This window comes from Pollachius pollachius (genome assembly GCF_949987615.1).
Source record: "Pollachius pollachius genome assembly, chromosome: 17".
NCBI classification, from domain to species: Eukaryota; Metazoa; Chordata; class Actinopteri; order Gadiformes; family Gadidae; genus Pollachius; species Pollachius pollachius.
This window is the reverse complement of record NC_136950.1, coordinates 5,615,374-5,641,247: the sequence shown is the minus strand read 5'-3', so window position 1 is coordinate 5,641,247 and position 25,874 is coordinate 5,615,374. Positions and strand designations below refer to the sequence as shown.

Here is a 25,874-nt window from a genome sequence, read left to right as displayed (position 1 = left end):
AACCTCATTAAAAAAAGGAACTAGTGTCTAACCTCCAAAGCTTACATAAGTAGCGATACATGCATGTTCATATATTTAGTTCAAAGCTTCTGGGTGTTTCTCCTCCTTGTCTGATTTCCTGGGCTCCTCAGTGTGAAGACATTTGAGTCAGACAGCTCCCTGCACCAGCTGGTGGACACCGCCGAACAGGAAGGAGAGAGGACGCCCCTTAGCAATAAAGCTAATCACTGCAAATAGATTCTACTAACCTCATCAGTGGCCATAGCCTGCATTAATGTAATCAGGCGGCTCCCCTCAGGAAATTTAATGAATGCATGCGCCAGTTATTGTGAATCATAACTACATATTAGCGATGAATAACTCGATAGGAAATAAAGGACCAAGGCACTGGTTATAAATTTGCACTGTGGCGGTTGACACATTTATTGTGCAATCGGGATCAAGGGAGGACAATTCACCAATGGTCCATTTGGAGGGAAAATTAATCAGCGGAAATTATGGTAAGAAATGACACACAAAGATAATGACTTTTCTTTCATCTGAATAGCCCCCGATTTTATGATATGCTCATATTAAATGTTTCAATATGTGTTACTATATGCATATAATCTTATGGTGCACAAACATCTCTGTGTGGATTGTTAATGGCCTAAAAAGGTCCTCAAAGCCAATTTGACGATTATATTCTAGTTTCGACAACTCTTCAACAACTGTTGTGGAAACAAGAATGTGTGGTCATGTTGAGAAATATGTGGACCACATTGTCAGTTGAGTTAGCAACAGCCAAAATGTTATTTCATAAACACCTCGTCCCGTTTGAAAGACGTCATCCCCATATTTGGGAACTGTACTTACAAAACAATGTTCACTGTAACCGCCACTTGTAAAGCCTAGCGACGGTTGCCAAGAGCCACAGGAAGTGTGTTCCATTCCTACGTCCTGTCCAAAAAACCCAGGGAGAGCACCCATGCTAATGTTAGCACACGTCAGCGCTGGAAAGGACAAGCCTAGTGGTAACCTAATAAACTGAATTCCCCCGCTGTGTGTTTCTACACACACACACACACACACACACACACAGACACACTGTACATGCACACACAAGCAGGCGCACACACACACTTATACTAAGTGAATCTAGACGTTTTCCATCTTAATGTGTTTCAACATTGGCAGATACTAATGAGACTCAAGCCATTAAGCGATATTTGTCTCTGGCCTAACAACCGTTGATCTCGTACATTTGCAGGATGACATTTATTCTATTTGAAACCGTGATCGATGTGATCGTGTTCGTGTGGGTACGGAGCACCTGTTTATCCGATGTTTCCACACCGGCCTCCTAAAAAGCATTCCCAGCAACACTTCAGGGTTCAGGTTTCCACAGACGGAACTTTTGAGTACGACTGAGGCGGATTCTGTGCATTCACAGACACACACTCTGGATCACGGATCCACAGCGAGACACACACTAGCGAGGATAATAGAGGTATAGACAACAGAATAAACACACACCAGAGGCATGAGCCAACCAAAATCCTCCACACACACACAGACCCACACTGTAGTAGTACTCACAGCTACTCTGGGTGTCTCTGTCTTTGGCGTTGTTCTCTCTCTGGTCCTCCTAAAGACCCCGGGCAGACCCCATGGCGCCCTCGACCCCGTCCCGGCCCCGGCCCCATCGCTCCCTAGAGTGCACCCGGTCCCCAGAGCCCTTCCCCGGGGGTTGGGAGGGTCCCAGGCGCCCCGCCGAGGGTCCCGCTTGGGGGAGTGCTTGTCCGACGGCGGACCCCCGAGCCTCAGCGCCTTCAGCCTGGCCCTGAGCTCCCTGGCCAGGGCCACCAGGGACACACACACCGCCTTGGGCTCCGCGATGCCTCCCCGCGTGTGTGTCATCTCTATTGCCTGTGTGTGCGCGTTTGTGTGTCTATCTGCGTCCCGAGTGCAGGCCGGTTCACGCTGGGGGTCGCGCTGTCGCTGTGGGTGGCGCTGCCGGGTCCGGGAGTGTTAGCGTGTGTGAGAGCGTGGGTCTGTTTATCTGCATGCCAAACACTCTTCCTGTACGTGCTGCTCAGGCATTGGTCCACGACTGCCCTCTCTCGCTGCGTGTGTGTGTGTGTTGGTTTATGGGTGTGTGTGTGTGTGTGTGTGTGTGTGTGTGTGTGTGTGTGTGTGACTCAATGCGAGGGGATACCCAGCTACGGGGGGGCGGGGGGAGGGGGCCAAGAGGCCTAAAATAGGAAGCGACGCGGGATCCCCCTGAACACCCCCTGCGAGCTTCGACCCCGTCTTTCCATCAGCTGACCCGGACCTTTCCCGTCCGTTGGTGAACGCTTTCCCGCAGACACACACCTAACGACACCACAACACAGACACACACACACACAAACCCCCCCATTGGAAAATGTCACGTAAATTCAAAGAGCACTCATTCCAGACCCACAAACTCACACTATTCTGGCACGAATGCACACAGCAACACATCCACAAATTCACATTCTGCACGGCCTCTTCTATAATTTTCCAGCGAGTGTCATGGCCTGACCCTCGGCCATCAGGAGCACCAGCAGCACAGCTCTCCGGTCGCACAACACGCGACCCGTGTTGTTAGTATGTGGACGTGCTGTCATCCCCACGTACCCCCACTCTACCCTTCGTAACATTTAGAAGCTTAGCCATAAAAGTTATGAAGGCATAATGACTGCGATGATCAAACAAGGTTGCCAAGCAACACAACAACATTGAGAATACATCGATGAATTGACCGTCCCACAATTTACAAAAAAACCCTCCATGAATCAATTCTGCAATAAATTCCTCTTTTGTGTTTTATTCATTATCTTTTTTTGTTACCGCCGTAATAGTAGTCGTAGTAGTCTCTCTTTTATAGCACTATATTTCTTAATCACCTTGGAGTTTATTCATAAACACACGCACGCGATCCATGCTTACATTCCACACACACACAATGGCAGACTAGTAACGGGATGTGTACCATTGCTGGGATTAAGTCCACCTGTTGTGGAGAGACTATCGCCTTGCTGGGGTGTGCTGAGAGAGAGAGAGAGAGAGAGAGAGAGAGAGAGAGAGAGAGAGAGAGAGAGAGAGAGAGAGAGAGAGAGAGAGAGAGAGAGAGAGAGAGAGAGAGAGAGAGAGAGAGAGAGAGAGAGAGAGAGAGAGACCCACACAGAGAGCGAGAGACCCACACAGAGAGCGAGAGAGAGAGAGAGAGAAGAACAGAGTGTCCCGACTGGTGTGGACACGGTATTGTCCGGCAGAAACTGGAACCTGCTGCTGCAATGTAATGCGAATTCTGAAAAATTCAAAGTATTTACAGTGGATTTGATTTGGGAAGGCCGCGTGCGTATTAGGGTTTGCCCTCTACGTGTAGAGGGGAATGTCCTCTGGTGTGTGTGTGTGTGTGTGTGTGTGTGTGTGTGTGTGTGCATAAGCGCAACAAGAATTCCATACCCGACAGACAATCTGTGCCCTCTAAAGTGGTTACGCAATCAAATTAACAGGCAGAATGGCTCTGTACTTACACACGCACGCACAAAAGAGGCAGACACGCTTGGGATTTGTAGGGTTAAAGGCAATGCATTTCCGCTATACTAAGCCCACAGGTTCAAATATCACACACGCATACACACTTACATGCGCACACAGCCACACACACACAACACTTTCAGTCACAAGAATAAGCCCGGCGTTTGACCAAGGTCAACGTTACCAAGTCGTTATTAAGAGACTTAAATGCAGAGTAAAAAACTGAAAATAGCCCTTTAGTTTTTAAGAGAATCTAGTCAAATGCAGAAGTTAACTCTTATTTTACGGGGGCATTTAAAACCACATTATCAGGGGCAATTCTCATCTTGAAGGACAAATTGGCCAGAGTGCCCGTTCATTTCTGACGGCTATCGAACCCCTCTAAGACTGTCTCCACGCCGTCACACGCAGTGCCAAACAGGCTGGGCTCACTGCGCTTTTGTTGTTCGTTTTGACAAGACGGGCGTCTGTCGCTCCAGCCATGACATCAGCACTCATGACCTCATGACACCGTGCCATCAGAGCACAGCGCTCACAGTGCTGGAGACGCCATGGAGACCGAGAGGGGAACAGGGAGACGTATAGAGGCAGGGATGAAAGGAGAAGCCAGGCAGAGCATGAGGAGACAGTGCAGATATGGCTGTGTGTGTAGAGTTATTCAAACGAGAGGAGAGGAAGATGGACAGGAGGAGAAGGGGATGAAACGCAGCGTAAAGAGAAGATGGAGACAGAAAAAGAAATTGATAGAGAGGGGTTATCAAGTATGGATGAGCAGAGGCAGAGCGAGAAACTCATAATTTATTCACGAACTCGGAAGACAGATCCTCAATCACACACACACAACCAAAAATAACATATTTCCTCACTTACACACATTTCTCCCACCAAGATGCAGGTGAGACCAGAATACCGCGATGCGTGTGTGTTCTGCTTGCTAGAGTGCATGTGCACGCGCATGTCTGTTGTTGTCCCGCTCATGCTGCTGTCAACTGATCTCCACAGATTACGAGAGAGAGAGAGCGAGAGAGGGCGAGAGCGAGTGAGAGAGAGAGCAAGAGGTGGGGTTGCTGGAAGTGGGTGGATCTGAGTCACAAAAAACTTTATTTCCATGACGACCACGTTGCCATGGGAATGTGTCCCAGGTCCTTTTTGCCCCCCCACCAAATACACAGTACCAGTTCACAACACATGCACACACACACACACACACACACACACACACACACACACAGTACACAACAGGCAGTACTAGTGCACAACACACACACACAACACAGTGCCAGTAAACAACATACAGTGCCACAGCACCAGTACACAACGCAAACACACACATTGTCAGTACATCACACACACACACACACACACACACACACACACACACACAAACATGCGCACACCCACACCCACATGCACTCATGCGCGCTCTGTGGTACGACAGTAAAACCATTGTTGAACTTCCGATTCCCTCTGTCCTTTCCCTTCCCCCCAACCCCTCCCTCATTAGGGGAACATATCTTAGTGCTTCATCCGTTGCCAATGGGGCTCTCAGATTGGGTCATCTTAGTGACATCACACACACACACACACACACACACACACACACACACACTTTAGTATCGTTAGCAAAGAGGGGTTGTTGGAAGCCCACTACTCCGCCTTCTGTACTTCCTTGTTTTGCTCACACACACACACACACACACACACACACACACACACACACACACACACACACACACACACACACACACACACACAGTGTCATCATGCCAGCTTGTTTGTGTGCTGCCAATCAGTGGAGTTAATTATGGGGTATTCATACAACAGTAGCTATTGCACAATACTTTACACACAAAGTATGTGACATTCACTCCCTCTTTCAGAGTACTTGTCACACGCATGACTGAACCCAGTCGTTATGTCACAGAACTATATACACACAGTACGCATCCCCCATGACCAGTACAGCCCAGTGGTTCTCTGGTGCTACAGACTGTTCCCCAGGCCTTCTCCTCAGTTCTGACTAGATATAAACCACCGTTGTTTATGTCGTAGTAGTGTGGTCGTGTTTAACACCCGGTGTGTGGGGAACAGGCAGAGATCGGGACTCGTTGCTTTCTGACTTGAGTTGCATTCTCCCTTCAGGGACTTCAGACTGTGCCCGGGCTCGACGATAACGACTCGTTAACCATAAGGGTCATTACAAGAATTCTCGTTGGGAAAGAACGGCCCTTTGGAAAATCATCGTAGGCTCCCCCGTCTCTTTCACAGTTGTTTCGGATTGAAGTTTATGAGACTGGGATATATTTTGGGTGATAAGCCTGAATGCTTTTTGTGTTTGGAGACTTGGCCGGGACACTAGCTCAAAGATTTCCGACGGGACTTGGACTTGGACTTGCATTTTATGACTTGTGAACATCTCCGGGAAGCTGTTGGGAATCAAACAAGCAGCAGCAGCAGCAGCATGAGCTGGGAACTGGTCCACCTCCTCCTCTTAACCAAGGGGATGAGAGGTGTGCATGGTCAAAGTGGGAAGTTAAACTTAATGAGAGCATGTTATAGGGCTGTGCCGAGCAGCGTTTTCATAAATAAATTGAATGAAATAAGGACAAAAAGAAAAAGATTTGGTTGAGGCTTATGACAACCAGCTGAGCAGTTCTAAGTTGAAACCCCAATGTCCACACTCTACCTGTGGGCATCCCTGAGCAGATTACCCTGAATCCTACTGCTCCTTAATGACCTGCATCTCAAATACATCCCTTTTGAAAAGAGTGTCTAAATCGTCTTTAGATGAAAGTGTGCCAAATGAATGGTAAAAAAAAAACGCTAAATTCATCCTGCATGTGCACATGTCTCGGTACTCACTCTAGGTGGGAGGTGTGGAGGATAGTGATGCATGGATTACTCATGAAAACACATACACACACACCCCACCCCCACACAAAGCCCCAGCTTTGTGTAGGGTCAGTGTGGTGATTAAGGTCTGAAGCACACCGGTTTCCAAGGAGACATCTGGAAGGCCAACCTCTGTGTCATATTCTTGAAATGCATACAACTGCAATGCAACCAGAATTGCCGTTGAGAGATTAACCGTTGTTCCCTTACGTTTGACCTAAAACCTGCATTCTGGGTGTTCCTCGTGTGTTCTCGCACGCAGTGTATATTGGTGTACGTGTGCAGCTTCCAGTCAGATAAGAGGTTTGACTTCCTGTCAGAGGTAAGGAACAACGTTATGATGTGAAAGCGCTGGTACAAGACCAACCGCCCTCATATAACGATCCATCTCATCCGTCTGTCCCAAATCCATATACAGACTGTCCTCCTTCCACTTAGAGGTCAAACGACAGTGAACTGTGGCTCCCACGAGCAGCTTGGGTTTGAATCCTTGACTAATGCCTTCTTTGATAAAAAGCCACGATACGACCACTCAAAGGAAAACTGTTGGGGAGGAAGAAGCTTCCTCCACCGTAGGATGAAACAGGAAACGTCAGTCTCCACCGCCTCGCCATTTTGAAATAATGTAAACACGAAGGAGGCAAGAGGAAGGCGGGGGAGGGGGAGCCGGCTTTAGCAGCGGTGTTGTCAATTGTTGATTGAAAATGTTCAACTGCTGGTGGGTCGGTTTGTTGTCAAAGTAACAGCAAGTGAGGTGTTTTATTAAAATATTTCTATGAGCATTAAATCAGAGTAAAAATATGGAGAGAAAGAGAGCAGACTGTTGGAAGAGTGGAAGTTAGGGTTTCCTCCGCCTTTAATGATGAGACGCCCACAGCGCTTATATAGGGGTCCCGGTGACAAGACAGGGAGGGAGTGAGGGTCTTCCTGTTTAATCCTTTAATTAATCAATTAAATAATTAACCTGTATATTTTTATTTCTTAATAGACTTGTGTCCAATTCATTACTATGTGTATTTAGATATTGTTATTAGTATTGCCATTGTTAATGGATGAATGTATTGTTTTGCTTAGCTAAGAAAGCCAACTGAATTCAATTTAAAAAGACACACACACACACACACCCCAAGAGACAAGCAGACCGAAACACACAAAGACAGGAACCCAGACAGAGACAAGCAGACGGACACACAGACAGACACAAGCAGACAATCTGAGACACAGACAGAGACAAGCAGACAGACACACAGAGAGACACGCAGACAGACACACAGACGAGACACAGACAGAGCAAGAGAGGGCAAGAGCGAAAGAGAGACAGGGACGCGTGGGATGACGATCCGCCGACCCACTCATCGGTCGGGTCCTGTTGTGATTGAGCGTTCTTCCGATGATCCACGGGTGAGTGGGAGTGTAATGGAGGACCCGACTGCGAACAGGGTGTTACCGGATGAGGATTCCAGGACAGGGGGGGGGGGGTGCCAGGAAACAGGGAGGAAGGACTGGTGTTTCTCTTTTATGTTCTCTGGTCTTCTCCTCTTCCTGTCTCACCCCCACCTCCTCCTCTATCACCCCCTCCTCTCCCTCTCTCTCTCTCTTATCTTCTCCACTTCCTGTCTTTCCCCCGCCTCTCTCTCTCTCTCTCTCTCTCTCTCTCTCTCTCTCTCTCTCTCTCTCTCTCTCTCTCTCTCTCTCTCTCTCTCTCTCTCTCTCTCTCTCTCTCTCTCTCTCTCTCTCTCTCTCTCTCTCTCTCTCCATCTCCTGTTCTCCCTCCTTACTAACGACAACCAACTGACCCCCAGAGAGACCGTGTGCGCTTCTGTGCATGTGTGTACATGCGCGTGTGTACGTGCTTACTGAAGAGAGCTGCTTTCAGGAAAATCGGTGCCGAGCTGCAGAAATTGCATCATCACCCCATGACCTCACATTGCCAGTACCACAATGCCTTGCTCTCACACCAAAGTGATGTGAAAACCAGTTGTGTCCCGGGTAGTCGGCACACACACACTCACACACCTTATCGTGATATTATTCTCTGTAGTGGAAAGTACCAGCTCACTCTGAACAAAGACAAATGACATTGAATGAAAGAAAAACATTCCACGCCCTAATGTGTGTGTGTGTGTGTGTGTGTGTGTGTGTGTGTGTGTGTGTGTGTGTGTGTGTGTGTGTGTGTGTGTGTGTGTGTGTGTGTGTGTGTGTGTGTGTGTGTGTGTGTGTGGGGGGGGGGGGGGGTCTTGGCCCAGTCAAGAAGCCGACAGAACATTCCACTCACACACACACACAGACAGCCAAGCTTGTTTCGTTCCAGCACATCAACACAATCAGCTGAGGACCCATTCCATATTCCCTATCGCCAGACGTGGCAAGAACTTAAAATGCCATAAGCTTTGTCAATATTGTTCATAAAGAGCTGTGCCAATAAAGATTATTGAATTTAACCGTCAGACAACCACCTCGGAGGGTCGGACACACACACACACACACACACACACAAATTGAAGGAAAATACTCACACAAAATATGTGTCAGAGTGTTATTATGAAGTATGCCTATGTGTTACACGTGTGTGTGCGTGTGTGTGGGGGCGTATGTGTGTATGTGGGTGTTTAAAGATGCCAGAGAAAGTGAGTCCAGATGGCCAGAGAAGATTAAATAACATCTGCCAGAAAGTGCTCCACACCGAGCCAATCTCTATCTTACCACTATCTCTCTGTCTCTCTTGCCACCTCTCTCTCTCTCTCTCACACACACACACACACACACACGCATGCTGCCTCCTGTTGCAGTCTGGCTAATTGGACAAAAGAGGGCGCCCAAGGGATATTCTGAGCAACACCGGGGTTGAGCACAGCTCAGCGCATTGATGAGAGATGTTTGTCTGGTGCCCGTATATAGAGAACGGAGAGGCCAAACTAGTCCAACTGGTGTGACAGTATGTGAGTGTGTGTGAGTGTGTTAGAGTGTGTGTCTGTGTTTGAGACAACTTGATTGTCTCGCAAACTGTACACCATTCTGTCATCTCTAGAGGCATGCCTCGCTAGGCAAACTGTACACCAGTCTATCCTCTCTAGACAATCTGTACACCAGTCTTTCCCGTTTAGAAAAACTGTACACCTGTCTGTCCTCTCTAGACGAACTGTACACCAGTCTGTCATCTCTAGACAACCTGTAGACCAGTCTGTCCTCTCTAGACAAGCTGTTGCGCTTACTAGACACGTTACAAGACACGTTAAAGGCATACACAGAGATATCAGCGACTTCCTCTTCTCTATGAATTAATGATGAACTTGGAATTAAACCATTTTCTGAATCTTGGTAGGAAAGGCAAACGCCATTAACAGATATCTCCGCGTCTCCAATATATCATACCATGGCTCTCTCTCTCTCTCTCTCTCTCTCTCTCTCTCTCTCTCTCTCTCTCTCTCTCTCTCTGCACACACACATTTCTGTGTGTGTACATGTGCGTGTTGGAAGAGGGCAGCAGATGTTGCTCCATCCTCAGGAGAATAGAGATAGAATGGTAAATAGTGGTGTATCCAATGCTGTTCTGAAAACCATTTTCCGTCCCAACGGATGGAGCAGTGATGTGTGTGTGTTCCAGAATGTAGCAGTGGAACAAGCAAGAGAAGCTCATTATCTAGTGTGTGTGTGTGTGTGTGTGTGTGTGTGTGTGTGTGTGTGTGTGTGTGTGTGTGTGTGTGTGTGTGTGTGTGTGTGTGTGTGTGGCCAGTGGAAAAGGCTAACACATTGTTGAGCAGCTAATGTATGCTGCCTCACACACAAATAAGCCCCCGTTTCATTTTGAAACACGTTTTACTGGTGGGTGTAGGAAGGGTTTCTCTCAGTCATTGGTGTTTATGTGCCATGCATATTGCATACATGTTTTCGCTTTCTGTCTGTACTTGTTTCAGAGAGAGAGAGAGAGAGAGAGAGAGAGAGAGAGAGAGAGAGAGAGAGAGAGAGAGAGAGAGAGAGAGAGAGAGAGAGAGAGAGAGAGAGAGAGAGAGAGAGAGAGAGAGAGAGAGAGAGAGAGAGAGAGAGAGAGAGACTCCAGGGAGAGTGGTAATGGGTGTTCAGCTCTTCTCAGACAGCCAATCCATAATCCATCTCCTCTGCATTTAAAAAAAACTAAAATCAATGGCTGCAGCTGCCCGTACTGCAACCCGACACACACACACACACACACACACACACACACACACACATGACTAAGTGGGACTGGGTATTTTAACAACAATCTGTTGGAGCTGACCTCAGGCTCACTGGGTTGCCAGATCAACACACACATATACCCATCGTTTCAGTGTTCGCAATGTTGGGAACGACTTCCATCAAGCCCTCAATAAACATCATGTAAAGGACACCGCTAATGAGGGAGACACCGACGGAGCCGGTCGGCTCACTAGAGCGCAAGTGAAGGGAAACGCAACCTTTGATAATCCGGGGCGAGAGAGCAGCGATAAGGCGGCGTCTTGATCAAACATTAACCGCCACGCCTCTCTGCGACCAAAGGAAGCCAGAGGTCTCCCAGGCACTCCGGTGTCGTGAGCCAGCGGTCTGGTGGTGTGAGGGCTCCTCTAACGAGAGACCTCGTGCTGTTTACCACAAGCTGCACCTCGGCAGACCAGTATATCCAGACAACATGAAAAAAAAACAGCGCGGTGTAATTCATCTCCGTTTGTTCTATTCGTTTTTATAGACTATAACTATATATATGTGCACTGTTTTACCCGTATCAGGACTAAACTAGGATCTCTTTCTTTTAAGGACCTTTAGGTACAGTTTTCTTGATTCCTTAAAGTGTGAGTGAAGCCCCTGTTTCCCCCAGAGTTTGATACAGAAATAGAGCAAGGGAAGGAGGTGTGGACGTGTTATCCGAATGGTTACGACCTATGCCAACTTTATGAGCCTGTTTCTAAGAAGGTAATGTCGTCGCGTTTGCCCTCGATAAGAACCGCTGCACAGACGGAGCACCACACATCCACACACACACACCTCACCGCCAGTGTACCTGCGTGTATACTAAAAGGCACTTTTGATGTCACGAAAATAATGCCCCCTGCGCTTTGGCCAGCGCGGACTGCTCATTAACCAGTGAGAAGAGACTGGCTTCTTTCTAAATTAATTGTGTTAATTTAGCTACAATGATAAAATGGAAGCAATTATGATGACGATGATATATAATACATATTACCACGTTTGAAACATTGCCCTTCAGATTATATGGTAACTATACAGTATATTAGACAGTTGTGCCAGCACAAGAAGACTATCATACTAGTTGTTCAAAGGATGGGCTCTGCGTTATCACAGAGCTGGTTAACAGAAGTTGTCTGTTGCAATAAAAATAATTGAGTAATAACCCATTTCATTTTTTCTAATAAGGAATAAAATATTAACATAAACAATACTGGGCTTTTGATTCTATTTATAAAATACCAGATACAACGAGTCATTCTGGGACTAAGAAAAAGTTTAGACCTTTTACACGCACACATACCCACGAGTGCTGATCAACTAAAGGAACAACTCAGATCCGACCACACTCTTATTTTAGGAGCAACTCCTTCTACCATAAGCATGGATCAGTATTGATTGATAATTGATTGATGGATAGTTAACAAACAAACAAACACACACTCTCTCTCTCTCCAATACTCATCAGTATCAGTCCTTACACAATAGCTTCTGTTCAAATACACAGAGACAGACACAGAGAGAGAGACAGAGAAGACACAGAGACGGAGAGACACAGACCGAGAGAGTAAGAGACAGACAGAGAGAGAGAGGGAAAGAGAGTGACATACTGGAAGATACAGAGAGCGACTCAGAGATGGAGAGAGACAATGACAGATAAAGAGAGACAGAGACAGACAGAAAGAGTCAGACACAGAGAGATGGAGAGAGAGAGAGAGATGGCCACAGGGAGGATGGATGTGTTCGGATGTCGGGCTGCGTGACACCCAAACAGAGAGGCCATGTTTACAAGAGCAGCTTGTTAAACGCCGGCAGGATTAATGCAGCCTGCCATACACGGAGTGAGGGGAGCAGGAGGGTTGAAGGAGACACACAGCAGTGACCGAGAGAAAAGGAGGACGTTAACGGGAAGAAGTGGAAAGAAGAAGAATGAGACGAGGAGAAAAGACAAATAAAAGAAAAATAGAAGAGCAGCGAAGGGAACAACAAAAGACAAGTAGAAAAGAATAAAAGAGCATATGTAAAGAGAATAAGAGACAGTAACAGCCGCGTCGGTTGCAGCGACAGAGACATGCCGCTTACGCCAACATCATGGCAGGCGTCGAGAGCGGGCGATTCACCGGCTCATCCAAAACAAAACTGACTTCAAACTGTAGTTCTCTGAGATGAAAAAACAATAACACTGCACTTCTTGGCAACCGGTGATAAACTGTGATCAGCGTGGTGATATTCACACTTGTTACATTGTTTGTATTGGTCTAAATAGTCTTTGTGTTAATGTTGTGATCCATCATGGGGTGGACACTCAAACACCCTCTATACGTTCTTCAACGTATGGAGCGAGGGTCAATCTCTCAACACGCCATGCTAAGACCTCGGACCCTCCTGCAACTAACCATCTCAAACCGCTCTCTCTGAAGTTTTCAAAAACTGTTTCGTCTGGCTGCAAATCTCTGATCTGAAGGGAGCATAAGAGAACATAAAGGGGAAGAAAAGATGAGGAGAATGTGAGGACAGAACATGAAGGGGAAAGAAGGTTTTGTAGGAAGGTAAACTCTTTGATAGAAGTTCACAGGTTCAAGTCCACCGCAGCCAGCCATGCATCGTCAGGCAAGACTTTTCTCTCGTGTCCTTGTAAATGTTTCGAGGATAAAAAGGGGTGAGCGAGCAATACATCACAACATAAACATAACAGCGAGAGGGAGAGAGGGACAGAGAGACATATATGGTCTTACCGTAGAGACAGGAACAGAATCATCATCCCCCACAGAATCCTCCAAAACGTGATGGGTATCCTACACACACACACACACACACACACACACACACACACACACACACACACACACACACACACACACACACACACACACACACACACACACACACACACACACACACACAAAGACATACACAGACCACATGAATACCTAATGCACATAAAGCGCCGGAGACAACACTCACTGGTTGGTGTGTGTGACAGCCTGTGTGACCTCATCCCTCAGGTTAGAACACTGTACCCACGCATCAATAACAAACCAGAGCCATTATGAAAGTGGGTGGCATACACAAGTGTGTGCGTTTGTGTTTCTCTTGTGTGTGTTCTCTGAATGTACAGTTCTACGTTTGAGACAACGTCATGAAATGTCACATTGATCTTTCAGAGACATGCAGACCAGTCTCCGCAAAATCCCATCTCACACTCGCGCGACAGCAAACCAGATGGTTTATGATAGGCTGCTGAGGTGCCCCGGAGCAAGGCACCATCACCCCAAAACTATCCAAAGAACACAACATTAAGGACGCAGCTCATCACTAACGGCCTTGGAGCGTAGGAGGCAGCGGCACATTAGTGCACCATTCCAAATAATAATTGGTTGGTTTTTATGTAATCAGCAAAAACAATCAGTCGGCTGCTGTTCAACGCCTACCACCCCGTCATAAACAAACCTTTGCTCCGATCAGTGTGCCCCAGCCACACAAACACACCGCACTGACGCGCACAATACATAATGTGTGCGAACTAGCATGATTGCGTAATGCGGCGGATTAACACGGTTGCCAGGACGACAGCTGGGGTCCGGAGACACCTTTGCCAGGACAAGCCGCGCGTTGGGCTGAAGGTACCGATGAGGAAGAGGACTGCTCCTTCTGGGCGGAGCTCAGCATGCGGCCGTAGGCCTCAATGTGTGCGGTGGAGGTGGTGGGGCGCTTGTTAACCACCAACCCCCTAACTAACACCCTCTCTCCCACCCTTTCTGACTGAGGTTTTGAGCAGGATACCCAGAAAGAGAGACCAAGTGAGAGAGAGAGAGACCAAGAGAGAGGGAGAGAGAAATCCAGGATAAAAGAGTGAGCGAGAGCCCTTTCTTTCCTTTAAAACAATGTGTCCGTCAAAAATGTAATCATTTCTAGTCTCACTTTCTCATCAGCTGTACCAAATTCAATGAAATCATTCAGACGAAATCCAGATTTCTTCAACCTCAAAACAGACCAGATACAACCGATGCTCCTTGCTTCAAAGAGAAAGGATAGTTATGAAAAAAGGGAAATAAAGGTCATATGTAATCGATTTTGTTTATGTTTCTTTGTATTGTATGATACGTCTATGTAATAAATGTTATCAATTTGTGTATACATGTAGTTGTTACATTATGGACTCATTTCAATGCCTTGGCATTTTTATTTTTATTATAGTTTACTACCAATAAAGCTTTATTGAATTGATTCGAGTGGGAAAGTAGTGTTGCCCAGGGATCGACAGGGATGGCTTAGGAGATAAAACAGAAAGAAAACAATCTCTCTTTCTCTCCCTCTCTCACTGCTGTGCAGCCTGACGTCTCCATACAGGTTCATCACCGCTGCGCCAGGCACACCCCGCTGAGCAGCATCACAGCTAACCCAGCCACCCCACCTCTGGTTAATCCGCAGAGAACAGAGTGCTCCAGCTGCGGGCACCACTCGCCCGGCTGGCTCGCATGTAGAGCGATTTCACATCTGCATCACATTGCCCTTTGTCACCCCCTGGACCGCGCACTTTCCCGGTTATTCTGCCGTGTCCGCGAAAGAACCAGCATGCCTGACAACATAACATAACATTAAAACACACACACACACACACACACACACACTAACACTAGTGTTTTCGTTTCTGACACCGCGGAAGAGCCGACAGTAGACCTATTCGGACGGTGTGAGCGAGTCCCGACAAGAGCAGCGTTGTGGATGCTGATGCACAGACTGACTCAGTGTAATCGCGATGATTTATCTGAGCTCTGAGCGTGAATCACCCGTGATTCACAATTTGCTGACACACACACACACACACACGCGCGCGCCATAGGGCCAGCAACTTCTCTATTAACTCGCCTTTCGCTGACCGTACTATAGCCAACATACAGGAAGCGTTGGCCTACACACACGCAAGAACGCCGACCTATGACACACACACACACACACACACACACGCACACTTCCTGCATAGTGAAGCCATAGTGGCAGCGCCTCTTTATCAAGCCTCATAAACTTGCAGTAGGCAGGTATCAGGGGGAAGCCAAGACCTTTAGATCCAGTGTGGGCTTATAGACTTGTAGGTCGTCTTCAAAAGTTTCACAACCCGGATCCCACCCACCACACCCCGACAGTGACAGCTACACAGCGAGCGTACAGTCTGAGGTGTGAACACTCCCCTGACACTAGAATGTTATACATATAAATATATATTCCTATATATACACGATGGGCTGCCAAGAGAGTACAGCCCCGCGGACAAAACGACGTGTAATCTCCCTCTCCCCCCTGCCCCTGGCCCGTGTCGTCTAATCTCCTGCTCTTCTTACCTCGCTCACCACCTTTCCCAGAGCCATTTTTTGCCAGGGATCCGCCAACTGTGCAAGAGGCATCTCGGTCGCTTCTGGTCGTCCCCGCCGCGGACACTTTCCTCGCGTCTCCCGCTGGTCCGGACAAGCTTCACTTCGGCTTCTGTGCCCGGGCTGCGACGACACTAGTCCGGATAACCAACGACGCGGAACCCGCCCCTTCCTCTGGAGAAACCAACGTGAGAATGCGCGAAATCTCACTTGCGCTGTCTCATACAGAAATACACGCACACACACACACACACGCTCTCCTCCCCCCCACCCCCTCCTCGCACTTCCGCTATTTCCCAATATGGCGTCCGGTGTCGGTTTACCTGTCTGTCAGACTGCAGTGTCACCGTTGCGTCATAGCAGGGGGCGGGGATATGTGTTCGCAGGCAGGTAAGCACACTACCACTGAATAATACACACAATCAGGCCGTTCAATTTATACTCTTCATAAAAGCGACAGATTGACCATTTACCATAACGGTAGGATATAATTAAAAGGGCAGTACGGTCAGAACTGGATTACGGTCAAGGACACCAACTACCGATCACAAATATGAGGCTCTGCCCAGCACCCTTACATATGAATACTATAAGCAGGGAGTCCCATTTATTAAATATTAAAGGACGGGGGTCTATCAGATACATTTTCCATTTCTCATTAAGAAACCCATATGATGTTAATCAGAAAAACAGTCAGTAAAATATTGAAAGTAAACTTTATTGCAATATTCACTTTACACTGTTTCCAACATAAAGTGCATAAAAATCTTAAAACTGTACAGCTAATGTAGAGCTTTAAGGAGGGGGATGGGTGGACTGTATAGAGCTGTGGTTCTCATCGCGTCAGAGAGGCAACGGCCTCTTGAACCGACCCACCGTGCAGCTCCATGGTGGGACATTACACCCTGGACCTAGAGGTAGAACCTCTGCATCCAGAACACTGAAGTCCTCCTTGCTTTGCACCAACCATCTGTTAATGCATTAGCTCGACCCAGAGATGACTTCTGATGATTGGAATTATATATATATATATATATATATATATATATATATATATATATATATATATATAAAATGTCAGTGCCGTTTGGTTCAGTGCAAGGTTGGAGCAAAATAAAAATTGTCAAGATTTTTTCCGCACCTCGTATACAAACAAATTAAATAATGAGATAAAGTGCAACACAACCAAATCAGAAAATCCTGATCAGGGCACATGGTATCAGAGAGCCAGATCAGAGGACTTAAAACAAAATAATCTGATAAATTGTTGAAAGCTTGTTTCACACAAGGAAACAAATCTGAATAAACCATGGCCACATATGAATCCCACGGGTAGATGGATGTGAATATCATGCGGGAATCTATGTACTTTGTTAGGAATGCAACAGTCCAGCGGTTACACATTCTTGCAACATAATCAATGCCAAAGCTTAAAACCACAGCCAGTAGTACACTGAATAAGCTAAAAATAAATTAAAGGACAACCTGGGAAGAACCAGGTGCGAATCACAGCCACTGGCAAGGGTCAACACAGCAAGGCTAGAATAAACCCTAGTTCATAAAAAGTAAAGATTGCACTAATCTGACGCAGTCAGGAGACAGTAACTTTTCATATACTTATGATAATGTATCCTTATGAGATAAATAAATAACACTGACAGCTTCAGGAACAGTTTGGAAAAGGGGCTCTATGAGGCAGTGGTCTACTGAGTTCTGTAATCTACAACAACAACTCTTTGGCTCGTCAGGTCAAAGGGAGTCGATGTTGGGTCAAAGCACAAGAAGAGTTTCATTTAAAAACCATGACTAGAGGCAGCGCCGTGGCAGAAGACCCCGACGCAGCCCACTAGTTGACCTCTCACAACAGTGCCAGACAGAATTTTGTGGACCGAGGAGGAAGGGAATGTGAACCATGCAGAGATCCACAAAAAATAATAAATAAAAGGATTCCACGTGCATAAATCTATTGAAATTGTCAATATGTGAACAGGTTGCCATCTTGCTTGGAAAAACGCACCACCCACAGAGAGCGGATGGTGCAGCTCACTACTGCCAAAGGGGTCAGTCATGAGAAGGAATTTCTGATGTTCGAAAAAAAAAAAAAAAAGACTTTCCTGGTCACGAGTAGACTACGAGTTAAAAGCTGGTCTGGCCCTGGGTTAGGAGGGCATCTACACTTGGCAGTCTGCCCCACTACCTCCTATGAACAGGAAAAACACATTGGCACTGTGTTCTGAATGTTTTACAATGCTACTTTAACCCTGCAGCCCTTGGCGTGACTTTCACCTGATTCTGATGAACCCGGTTGACTCCTCGCCTCCCATAAATAACTTGAACAACAATCGATGAACAACCGTTGACGGGAAGCCCAGGTTTAAAATGAAACTCTTCCTTCGAGGACTAAACTCTGTGGACGGGGATGAGGGGGGTGTGCATCTAGCTGCTGGACTTGAGCTTCGACCAGGGGTTGGTCCCGCGGACCTCCAGCGGCGGCTCGTTGTGGAAGATGTGGTCGCACAGGGCGTCCAGCGGGGGCTCGGGGTCCGACGTGGCGAACAGAGCCGCCTCCTCGATCTCCTTCCTGATCTCAGAGTCCATTTCCTGGGGGGTGGGGGGGGGGGGGGGGGGAGAACGGTCAAATATAGCAGCGCCATAAGACAACCATGACAACACATCCTGGTTCACATGCACGATAAGGCGGCAGGAAGTGATGTGTGAAGGGACACAATTCTTTTTATAAAAACACCAAAACAATCAGGCAGAAGGGTCCAAAACCCTGAGGCGAAGATCTGACCACATACCTCATGTTTTAGAAACACAACACATTTTCCAATAACACCCAAAGCATTCAGCATTTGACATTTCCTTCTTTCGGTTGAGTGCCAATGGAAACTGACGTTCAGAGTGCCCTGCACTATTCTTACACGCATGAGTTGTAGCAATTAAAATAACTCCTGGCTAAAAACACAGGGGACGACTTGTAGGTCCTGACCCCGACGGCTGTACCTTAAACTCCTCCATGGCGGCCATCTTGTTGCTGAGCATGCGGTCCTTCAGCATGGAGATGGGGTCGCTCTTACTGCGCACTTCCTGGATCTCCTCTCGTGTGCGATAGCTACAGGAAGTGACAAAGCAGTCAAGAAAACACACTACTGCTGTACCTAAAAACACAGGGATATTTTAAACGTTTCATAAAAATACTTTATCGTAATAATTTGCCGTATGCATTGTCCCAGCAATTTAGTCATTGAGCCTGACCTCAACTGACCAACTCGCAAATGCTCGTTAGTCTCATTTTTCAATTTCCATGGGGTGTCAACGGGTACAGAGCAAAATTCCTCTGGACACGATTGGATTGACCTACAACCAATCACAGCACATCTTTCTAAACAAAAGCTTGAAATTAAGTTGTTTGTTCCTTCAGAGAACATACTGTAATTTGTTCAGTATTGTCGCAATGTCGATTTCAGATGGCAGCGATGAGCTAGGCTTTGAACAGAAACGCCTCCTAGGCGGCCTCTGTAGTCCTCGTGGGGTGGCTGTGAATCTGTCTGAACAGAAGGGGACCAGACCATCTGCCACAGCAAATAAAACATGAGCTTGCAGAGTTCTCTAGTCCCAGGCTCGTAATCATTACCCCGACCACCACCAATAACCAAAAACACTTTTGGTCCGATACCTATAGCTACTCTGTCCCGTTTCGCGCTGCAACAATCACCAGCAGAGTGCTGAGAGAAAGACAAGCTGGAGGTATTCAGTGAGAAAGGTTTTAGCAGGACTGTGGGAGGGCCCGTATGTTTAATGAGGTCAATTGGTTCACACTGACTCACCTGACCCCGGGGTCACTCATGCTGTGGCCATGGTAACGGTAGGTTTGCAGCTCCATGAGGATGGGGCCCTGGGTCATGTGACAATACAGGAGAGGCGGGAAGTCAATTCTAGGGTTCACACATCTGAGATCAAGAGAAAGTGGGCAGGACGCACTTCAACCGCACAGGAAAAAAAAATAATTTGATCAAGGATAGCCATTACTTTCAAACAAAAGAACCGAAAATTGTATCAAGTCTCAAGTGTCATTATCTTAAATACCACTTATTTTGAAAGAATTAACCCTGATTTCCTTTGTTCAAGGGTCACATAAAGTTAATTCAGATGCATGCTTATTCCTTTACATCATACACCAGTTGGGAAATCATGAGGGTATGTTCTAGCCAAGTGAAGTGAACTGTGCTCCACATAGGATGAAAGATTCTAAACAACTGAATTTTGCACATCTATATATGCAATCTAAAAGCACCCGGGGACAACGAGCCAATGTCACACTGGCATCGTCCTCACAGAGGACTCACCTTTCCAGCTCTGCAATGGTCCGCAGCGAACTTGGTGGCTTCTCTGACGGACAGCACGTCCATACCGTCCACCTAGAGCAGTGCGGCGAGAGCCCAGCACACGCAGCAGGGATGAACACATCAACCGCAAGTCACTACCCCAGCAAATGTGCAATTTACTGTCCTTTATACATTTTACATGACATGAAAGGCGTTCTCAATCTAGAGGATAGATGATCAACCAACGAATACTGTCATTTAGATTAATCATTGACTGAGTGTCTTAACACAACATTATAAAGTCGTCCATAAAAGGCATTTGTCAGTTGGGTTTCTCTTTACGCAATCATTTTGTTTGCAGAATTATACATGAGCAGCAGAAGACTGAGTGCATGCTCACACCTGAAACTGCCAGGTCCGACATGTCTCGCCTGTTATAATGTAGGTCTCTATTGGCTGGCTGCAGTGTACAGACAGGCAAACGCCACGCTGCAGCCACCGCCAAAGACCACAAGGGGGTGCTGTCAAACACCAGTCGAAGTGCAAGCAAACAGCTGTAAATGTGAAACAGTATTTTGAGGAAAGCATGAACATGGGTGTTGATGTTGTGGAGGTAGGCCTCTCTCACCCGGAGTCCCGGTATGTAGTCCCCCCTGCGGTAGTAGTCGGTGCTGGCGGAGGACCGCTCCACCGACGTGCCCATGCCGTACTTGTTGTTCTCACAGATGAAGATACACGGCAGCTTCCACAGGGCCGCCATGTTGTACGCCTCAAAGATCTGGCCCTGGAAAGAGTGGACAGCAGTGATGACGTTACAAAGACACGCTCAAACATTGTGACATTATAATGAGGGGGAGGGAACTCGAAAACATCATTTTAGATTTAACCCATCCTTCATTCATTATTTTATCCCTTCTGTCAAACAGAAAACTAGCTTTCTGAAAATACTACAAAACTTTGAGATGGTATTTGGGAATTGTAGGATGTTAAACAATGAACAAAATAGAATCTCCATGGTTTACCTGATTGGCTGCTCCGTCTCCATAGAGCGTAACACACACCTGGTTGTTGCCCTGGTACTTGCATGCCAAGGCAATACCTGCTCCCAGAGGCACCTGGGAAACACAGCAGGTTGCATCACTTCAGCACCACAACACCCGCAAAGACATCGACACAATGTTATGCCAATTAAGAGTCCTTATATGGGCCATTGATAACATGACTAACGGCCTCCGAGTTGAGTTACCTGCGCTCCAACAATGCCATTACCGCCGTAGAAGTGTGGCGCGTACATGTGCATTGAGCCACCCTTGCCTTTGGCGATGCCTCCTTTACGGCCTACGAATCAGAGGTAGCAATTAGTCAAAGCCCCCGGAACACAAATTCAGAAACATGCATCTCGAGTAGTTTCAAATTCAATTTTTAGCATGCTAGGTATGGCCTCATGTCGGAACTGCAGCCGCACTTAAAAAAGAAAAAGAAAAAAGGTTTTTCTAGTATAACCGTGGTTACAGGCGGCCTCACCGGTGAGTTCAGCCAGGATCTCCTTGACAGACACCCCTCGGGTGTACGTGTAGCCGTGTGCGCGGTAGGCTGTGATGACGTGGTCGGTGGGGTTGATGGCTGCTTCTATGCCCATAGCGCATGCCTCCTGTGGGTAGAGGTGGACACCACCACGGTTCAGTTGGGATTCAATAGATGATGGTGCAGAAACAAGAAGCCGTTTCCATTCCACTAAAAGCACCTAGCTGACGCTTATATTCCAAGCGATTAACAGCGTGTTCGGATAAATGCTTTTGAGGAGGAGGCCCGGGTTAGGCATCTCACTTTAGGATGCCTAAAAGGTAAACTGCTGGCCATTAGCTATCAAACCAGGTCTTTTAAGAGATTCCCAATGCACTGTATTAACCATTCCTCTTTAAACAACAGATGGGGGTTCCCAAGTCCTCAATTACAGCAAGCCCTCTACCAGTAAATTGTTGACCAATTCTAATGCACCTCCATCACCACACAGAAGAAAATGTAACAATCAAATGCTGCTTGAGTCGACACAAAAAAAAAAAATCAAGTTCCAAACCAAGGGGCTTGTGAGAATCAAGATTCTCCTACACGTTCACAACTCAAAGACCCGGCACCCTACACGCTGTGATACATTCTAAGGTGGGGATACCTGGCCGTCGTAGAGGTGGCAGAAGCCCCGGATGATCTTCTGCTTGTACAGCTGGTCAGCCTTCAGCTCCATGCGGCGGATGGTCTGCATGGTGCGGTAGTAGCTCAGGCCCTGCTCCCGGGTCAGCTCCGCCTGCCCTGGTGGCCCCTCCTCCAGGCGGTGCAGGTCGCATTTCTTGGGTTCAGGACACAGTGAGCGGGACGGGCGAAACAGGAACCAATAAAGTAGGACCCATGTTTGAGATTAAACAAGCACATTCGGGTGAGATGTAAAAATTGGGTTGAGACTTTAATTGCCAAAGTTTGCCTACCTTGATTTCGAAGCTTGCCTTCGGCGTGAAGTCTGCGAAAGCTCGTGACGACACTACTGCCCTGGCCCCCTGGAGACAAGGGAAGCCCGCAAGAAAGTCACATAATTATACACGATAACATGCCTACAGCTCTGTCCATATCTAGAACACAATTCATTAAGAAAGCCAGTCCAATTTCCCACCACCAGTCTCCACGATTGCCTTGCTTTCACACCAAAGGGAGATGGGTTAGTGAAGTACCTAAGGATTGGATGTGAGGGTACTACAGGAAAGAGATCGAGGGTTAAGAAGATAAACTCCATGGCCCATCACACACTGTGGGTTCCTCATGAGTTAGTCAAAACCAGGATGGAAAGACTGCTGCTATGCTTTTCCTCAAAAGCTTCATATCCATGGTGATTGGACCTTTAGTATAAGGAACTGATGGTTCTTCATACTTCACTCATAAAACAATCCAATGCAGTGAATTACTGTTTATAATTTCTGAAAATGGTAGCCATCCCATTAAGCATGCTGGACCACAGAGATTACAGGGTTTGGTTTTGTGGGTCAATTAGCCACATACTGTTCATCCATCCTGGTTCAATATGCAAGCACATAGATGGCTCTTCAAGTCCTTACTGGATCCGATAGCAGTGTGGGCTGCCCTGTAACTAGCTCTGCTTCAGATGCTTTAGTATTAACTGGTGGGGGCTTAGGCGGTTGTCGCTGGGTGGTGGTTGCCAAGGCAGATGCTGCAGGTGAGGTTAAATTGACGAGCTCTGACTGGCCAATCAGGAACTGGGAGAAAAACAGGAACCGACCAGAGCATTATCAGCAAAGCTATACATTGACCAAAGACGGAACTAGATCTCTACAGGGCAGCTAATAGGAAGTAAATGTAAAAAGTAATACAATTAATGGGTGAAAGCAAACTATTAAGGATACTAGAACACACAGGAGAATGAGGACTAATAGCAGACAAACAGCGTCTGGTTTTTATGAAAATGTATCTTACAAATGTAAATAATGCCAATTTTTAGTTGGACATCAAAAAGCTTAACATTATATAATGGCCCACGTTTGGATTTTATTCTGTATACATGGGTTAGGCTGTAAACAATGATACAGGGCTGTAAACATTAGCTGCTTACACAGAATTATGGTTGGACGGATTATGACTACACTTAGATCGATGAAAGAATGACAACGTATTTCAGGGAATAGCTAAACTATAACACGAAAGCCAAATGGTTTAAAAAACAAAAAAAGGGGGACATTAACAGGATGAACAACGAGGACGAGGAGTCCAGGGATGGCCGAACTCTGGACGCATCGGTTAGAGCCGCCGAGTCGACGCAATAAGTGGATTGACTCGTTTCTTTCAGCGCGTATCACCAGCATCAGTGCGTTTTAAATCACATTCGCTAGTACAGTGAATGACTTACTTTCTGACAACAGTTCCCACAACAAAAAGTGGTCAAAGAGACCAGTGTAGTCTCAGCCATCGACCGTACTGACGGATGAACATGAGGCCATTATGAGAGTAGAGTCATACAGGCCGCTTACCTCAGACACTGTTTGGGCCCCCTAGGGTTCAGCGGAGGGGGACGCAGGGTGCAGGGGGAGGAGAAGGAGGAGGATAAAGATGGAAAGGGTAAGACATGACGAAGCAGGATCTGTGACTTTACATGGAGGTAGAAAGCAAGAAATCCCGCGGACGGACTGACCACACCAGAGTCCGCACACTTTGCGTGTAACGCGTGTTTCCTGCTATAGTAACTAGTATGCCCGTTTTGGTTTTTTTTCCGATCATTAATCGACATTGGTGAACTGTCGGGACACCCAACTGTCGACCAACATCGAAATAACACCACATCAGGTCCTGGGATGAGCACGTCGCAGAGATAGTGGCAGTCCAATCGACGTTAGCTCGCTTTACAAGGTCAGTCACATCCTAGCTAACTAGTCATCGTGTACCCACATGTCTCAAAGTACCTTTGTAACCTCTACACTTCCCTTATGAAACTCACCACATTGCTGCCAGTGATTCTACACAACGCGTTAGAGATAGCGGTTAACATGTTTTTCATAATACTAACTGCACGGCGGGCAACCAAATGGATTACAGTGAAACGCTATGGCGGCTGGACGTGTTGCTGTTCGCCACGTAAAGCCGCCCAGCCGAACACACAGCGCCATACGTTGGTTCCGGATTAGAAATCTGACATACCGCGTGGAAACATTTTGAAAAGTTACTGTCAAGGGGTAAACCTTTTCAGCAAGGTTCTTATTCACAATCCGCCTGAGATACGTCTGGTTTTAGATAAGTAAATGGATCCTTAGGTATCCATCATTCTCCCTGGCCCATCATGGTGGTTACTCTCGCTTCACTGGTGAACAGCTAATTAGAGAAGGCTTTTGTAATTTGTCTAACGAGGTACAGCTGTGTATGCATTATTGGATTCCAATATTTCCACATATTCTAACATAAAACATCTCAGAGGTATCCTTCTGTAAGTTTTTTAAAGTAAAAGGAGGGGGAAATACCAAGGTATGTCAGTGTTTTATCAGTTAGACCATAGGACTCTAATTAAAAAGGACTCAGATAGGGTAGTGGGGAGTAGAAGTAACTTTAGCAACTCTATATTTACTTTTTTAACCTGGTATTTGGTTTGGAAGCACTGCCATTTTAACCCTCAGTAATCTGTGTAGAGAGCTGTCACCTATCATAAGCATATTCAGCCCGTTCACATGAGTATCTCCTATGAGTAATGGAGTAACTCAAGGTTAAGACCTAGATCCAAGCTAATAACATACAATTGACTGTACTGCGTTATAAAACTATCAGCGTCTTTCTACGGCCCAGGAGAGGGCTGATGCTTCCCCAGCCAACCCATTCACAACCCACTGCAATCATCCAACATAAATCAACTTCATGTGACAATTTGCTTTGTTGTGCTGCAGACAGAAAACGGTGTAATTTAGGGAGCCCCTAGTGCCAACACCTGGTTCACAAGAAAAGAGACCTTCCAGAATCTGCAGGCCGTCTTTAGCTTTGTTTTCATGACATCCAC

General features: G+C 46.8%; 2 protein-coding genes across 5 annotated transcripts in view; both read right to left on the bottom strand.

Annotated features, from left to right (window-relative positions):
* The window catches only part of rps6ka3b (ribosomal protein S6 kinase, polypeptide 3b), a 31,630-nt gene extending 15,396 nt beyond the window's left edge, over positions 1–16,234 (bottom strand). For both annotated transcript variants that reach the window (XM_079754970.1, XM_079754971.1), the window contains exons 1-2: positions 15,981–16,234; positions 13,377–13,436 (exon numbers count right to left, since the gene is read on the bottom strand). In XM_079754970.1, coding sequence (XP_079611096.1) covers positions 13,377–13,436; positions 15,981–16,043 — 123 coding nt within the window. In that variant the 5' untranslated portion in view covers positions 16,044–16,234. The remainder of the gene's footprint in view (positions 1–13,376; positions 13,437–15,980) is intronic.
* Positions 16,235–17,097: 863 nt separating this feature from the next.
* On the bottom strand, positions 17,098–24,957 carry pdha1b (pyruvate dehydrogenase E1 subunit alpha 1b). 3 transcript variants are annotated; one of them, XM_079755160.1, is made up of 13 exons: positions 24,831–24,957; positions 24,367–24,387; positions 23,440–23,598; positions 22,819–22,887; positions 22,509–22,682; positions 21,863–21,989; positions 21,585–21,676; positions 21,361–21,453; positions 20,967–21,122; positions 20,360–20,431; positions 19,841–19,908; positions 19,017–19,125; positions 17,098–18,611 (listed from the first exon to the last, which is right to left on the bottom strand). In XM_079755160.1, the coding sequence occupies exons 1-13, from the start codon at positions 24,888–24,890 to the stop codon at positions 18,447–18,449; spliced, it is 1,365 nt and encodes a 454-aa protein (XP_079611286.1). In that variant the 5' UTR covers positions 24,891–24,957; the 3' UTR covers positions 17,098–18,446. The 3 variants fall into 3 exon arrangements, with proteins under 3 accessions (XP_079611286.1, XP_079611287.1, XP_079611288.1); XM_079755161.1 differs by lacking the exon at positions 23,440–23,598; XM_079755162.1 differs by lacking the exons at positions 23,440–23,598; positions 24,367–24,387 and having other exon boundaries at positions 24,831–24,903.
* Between the last annotated feature and the right edge of the window lie 917 nt (positions 24,958–25,874).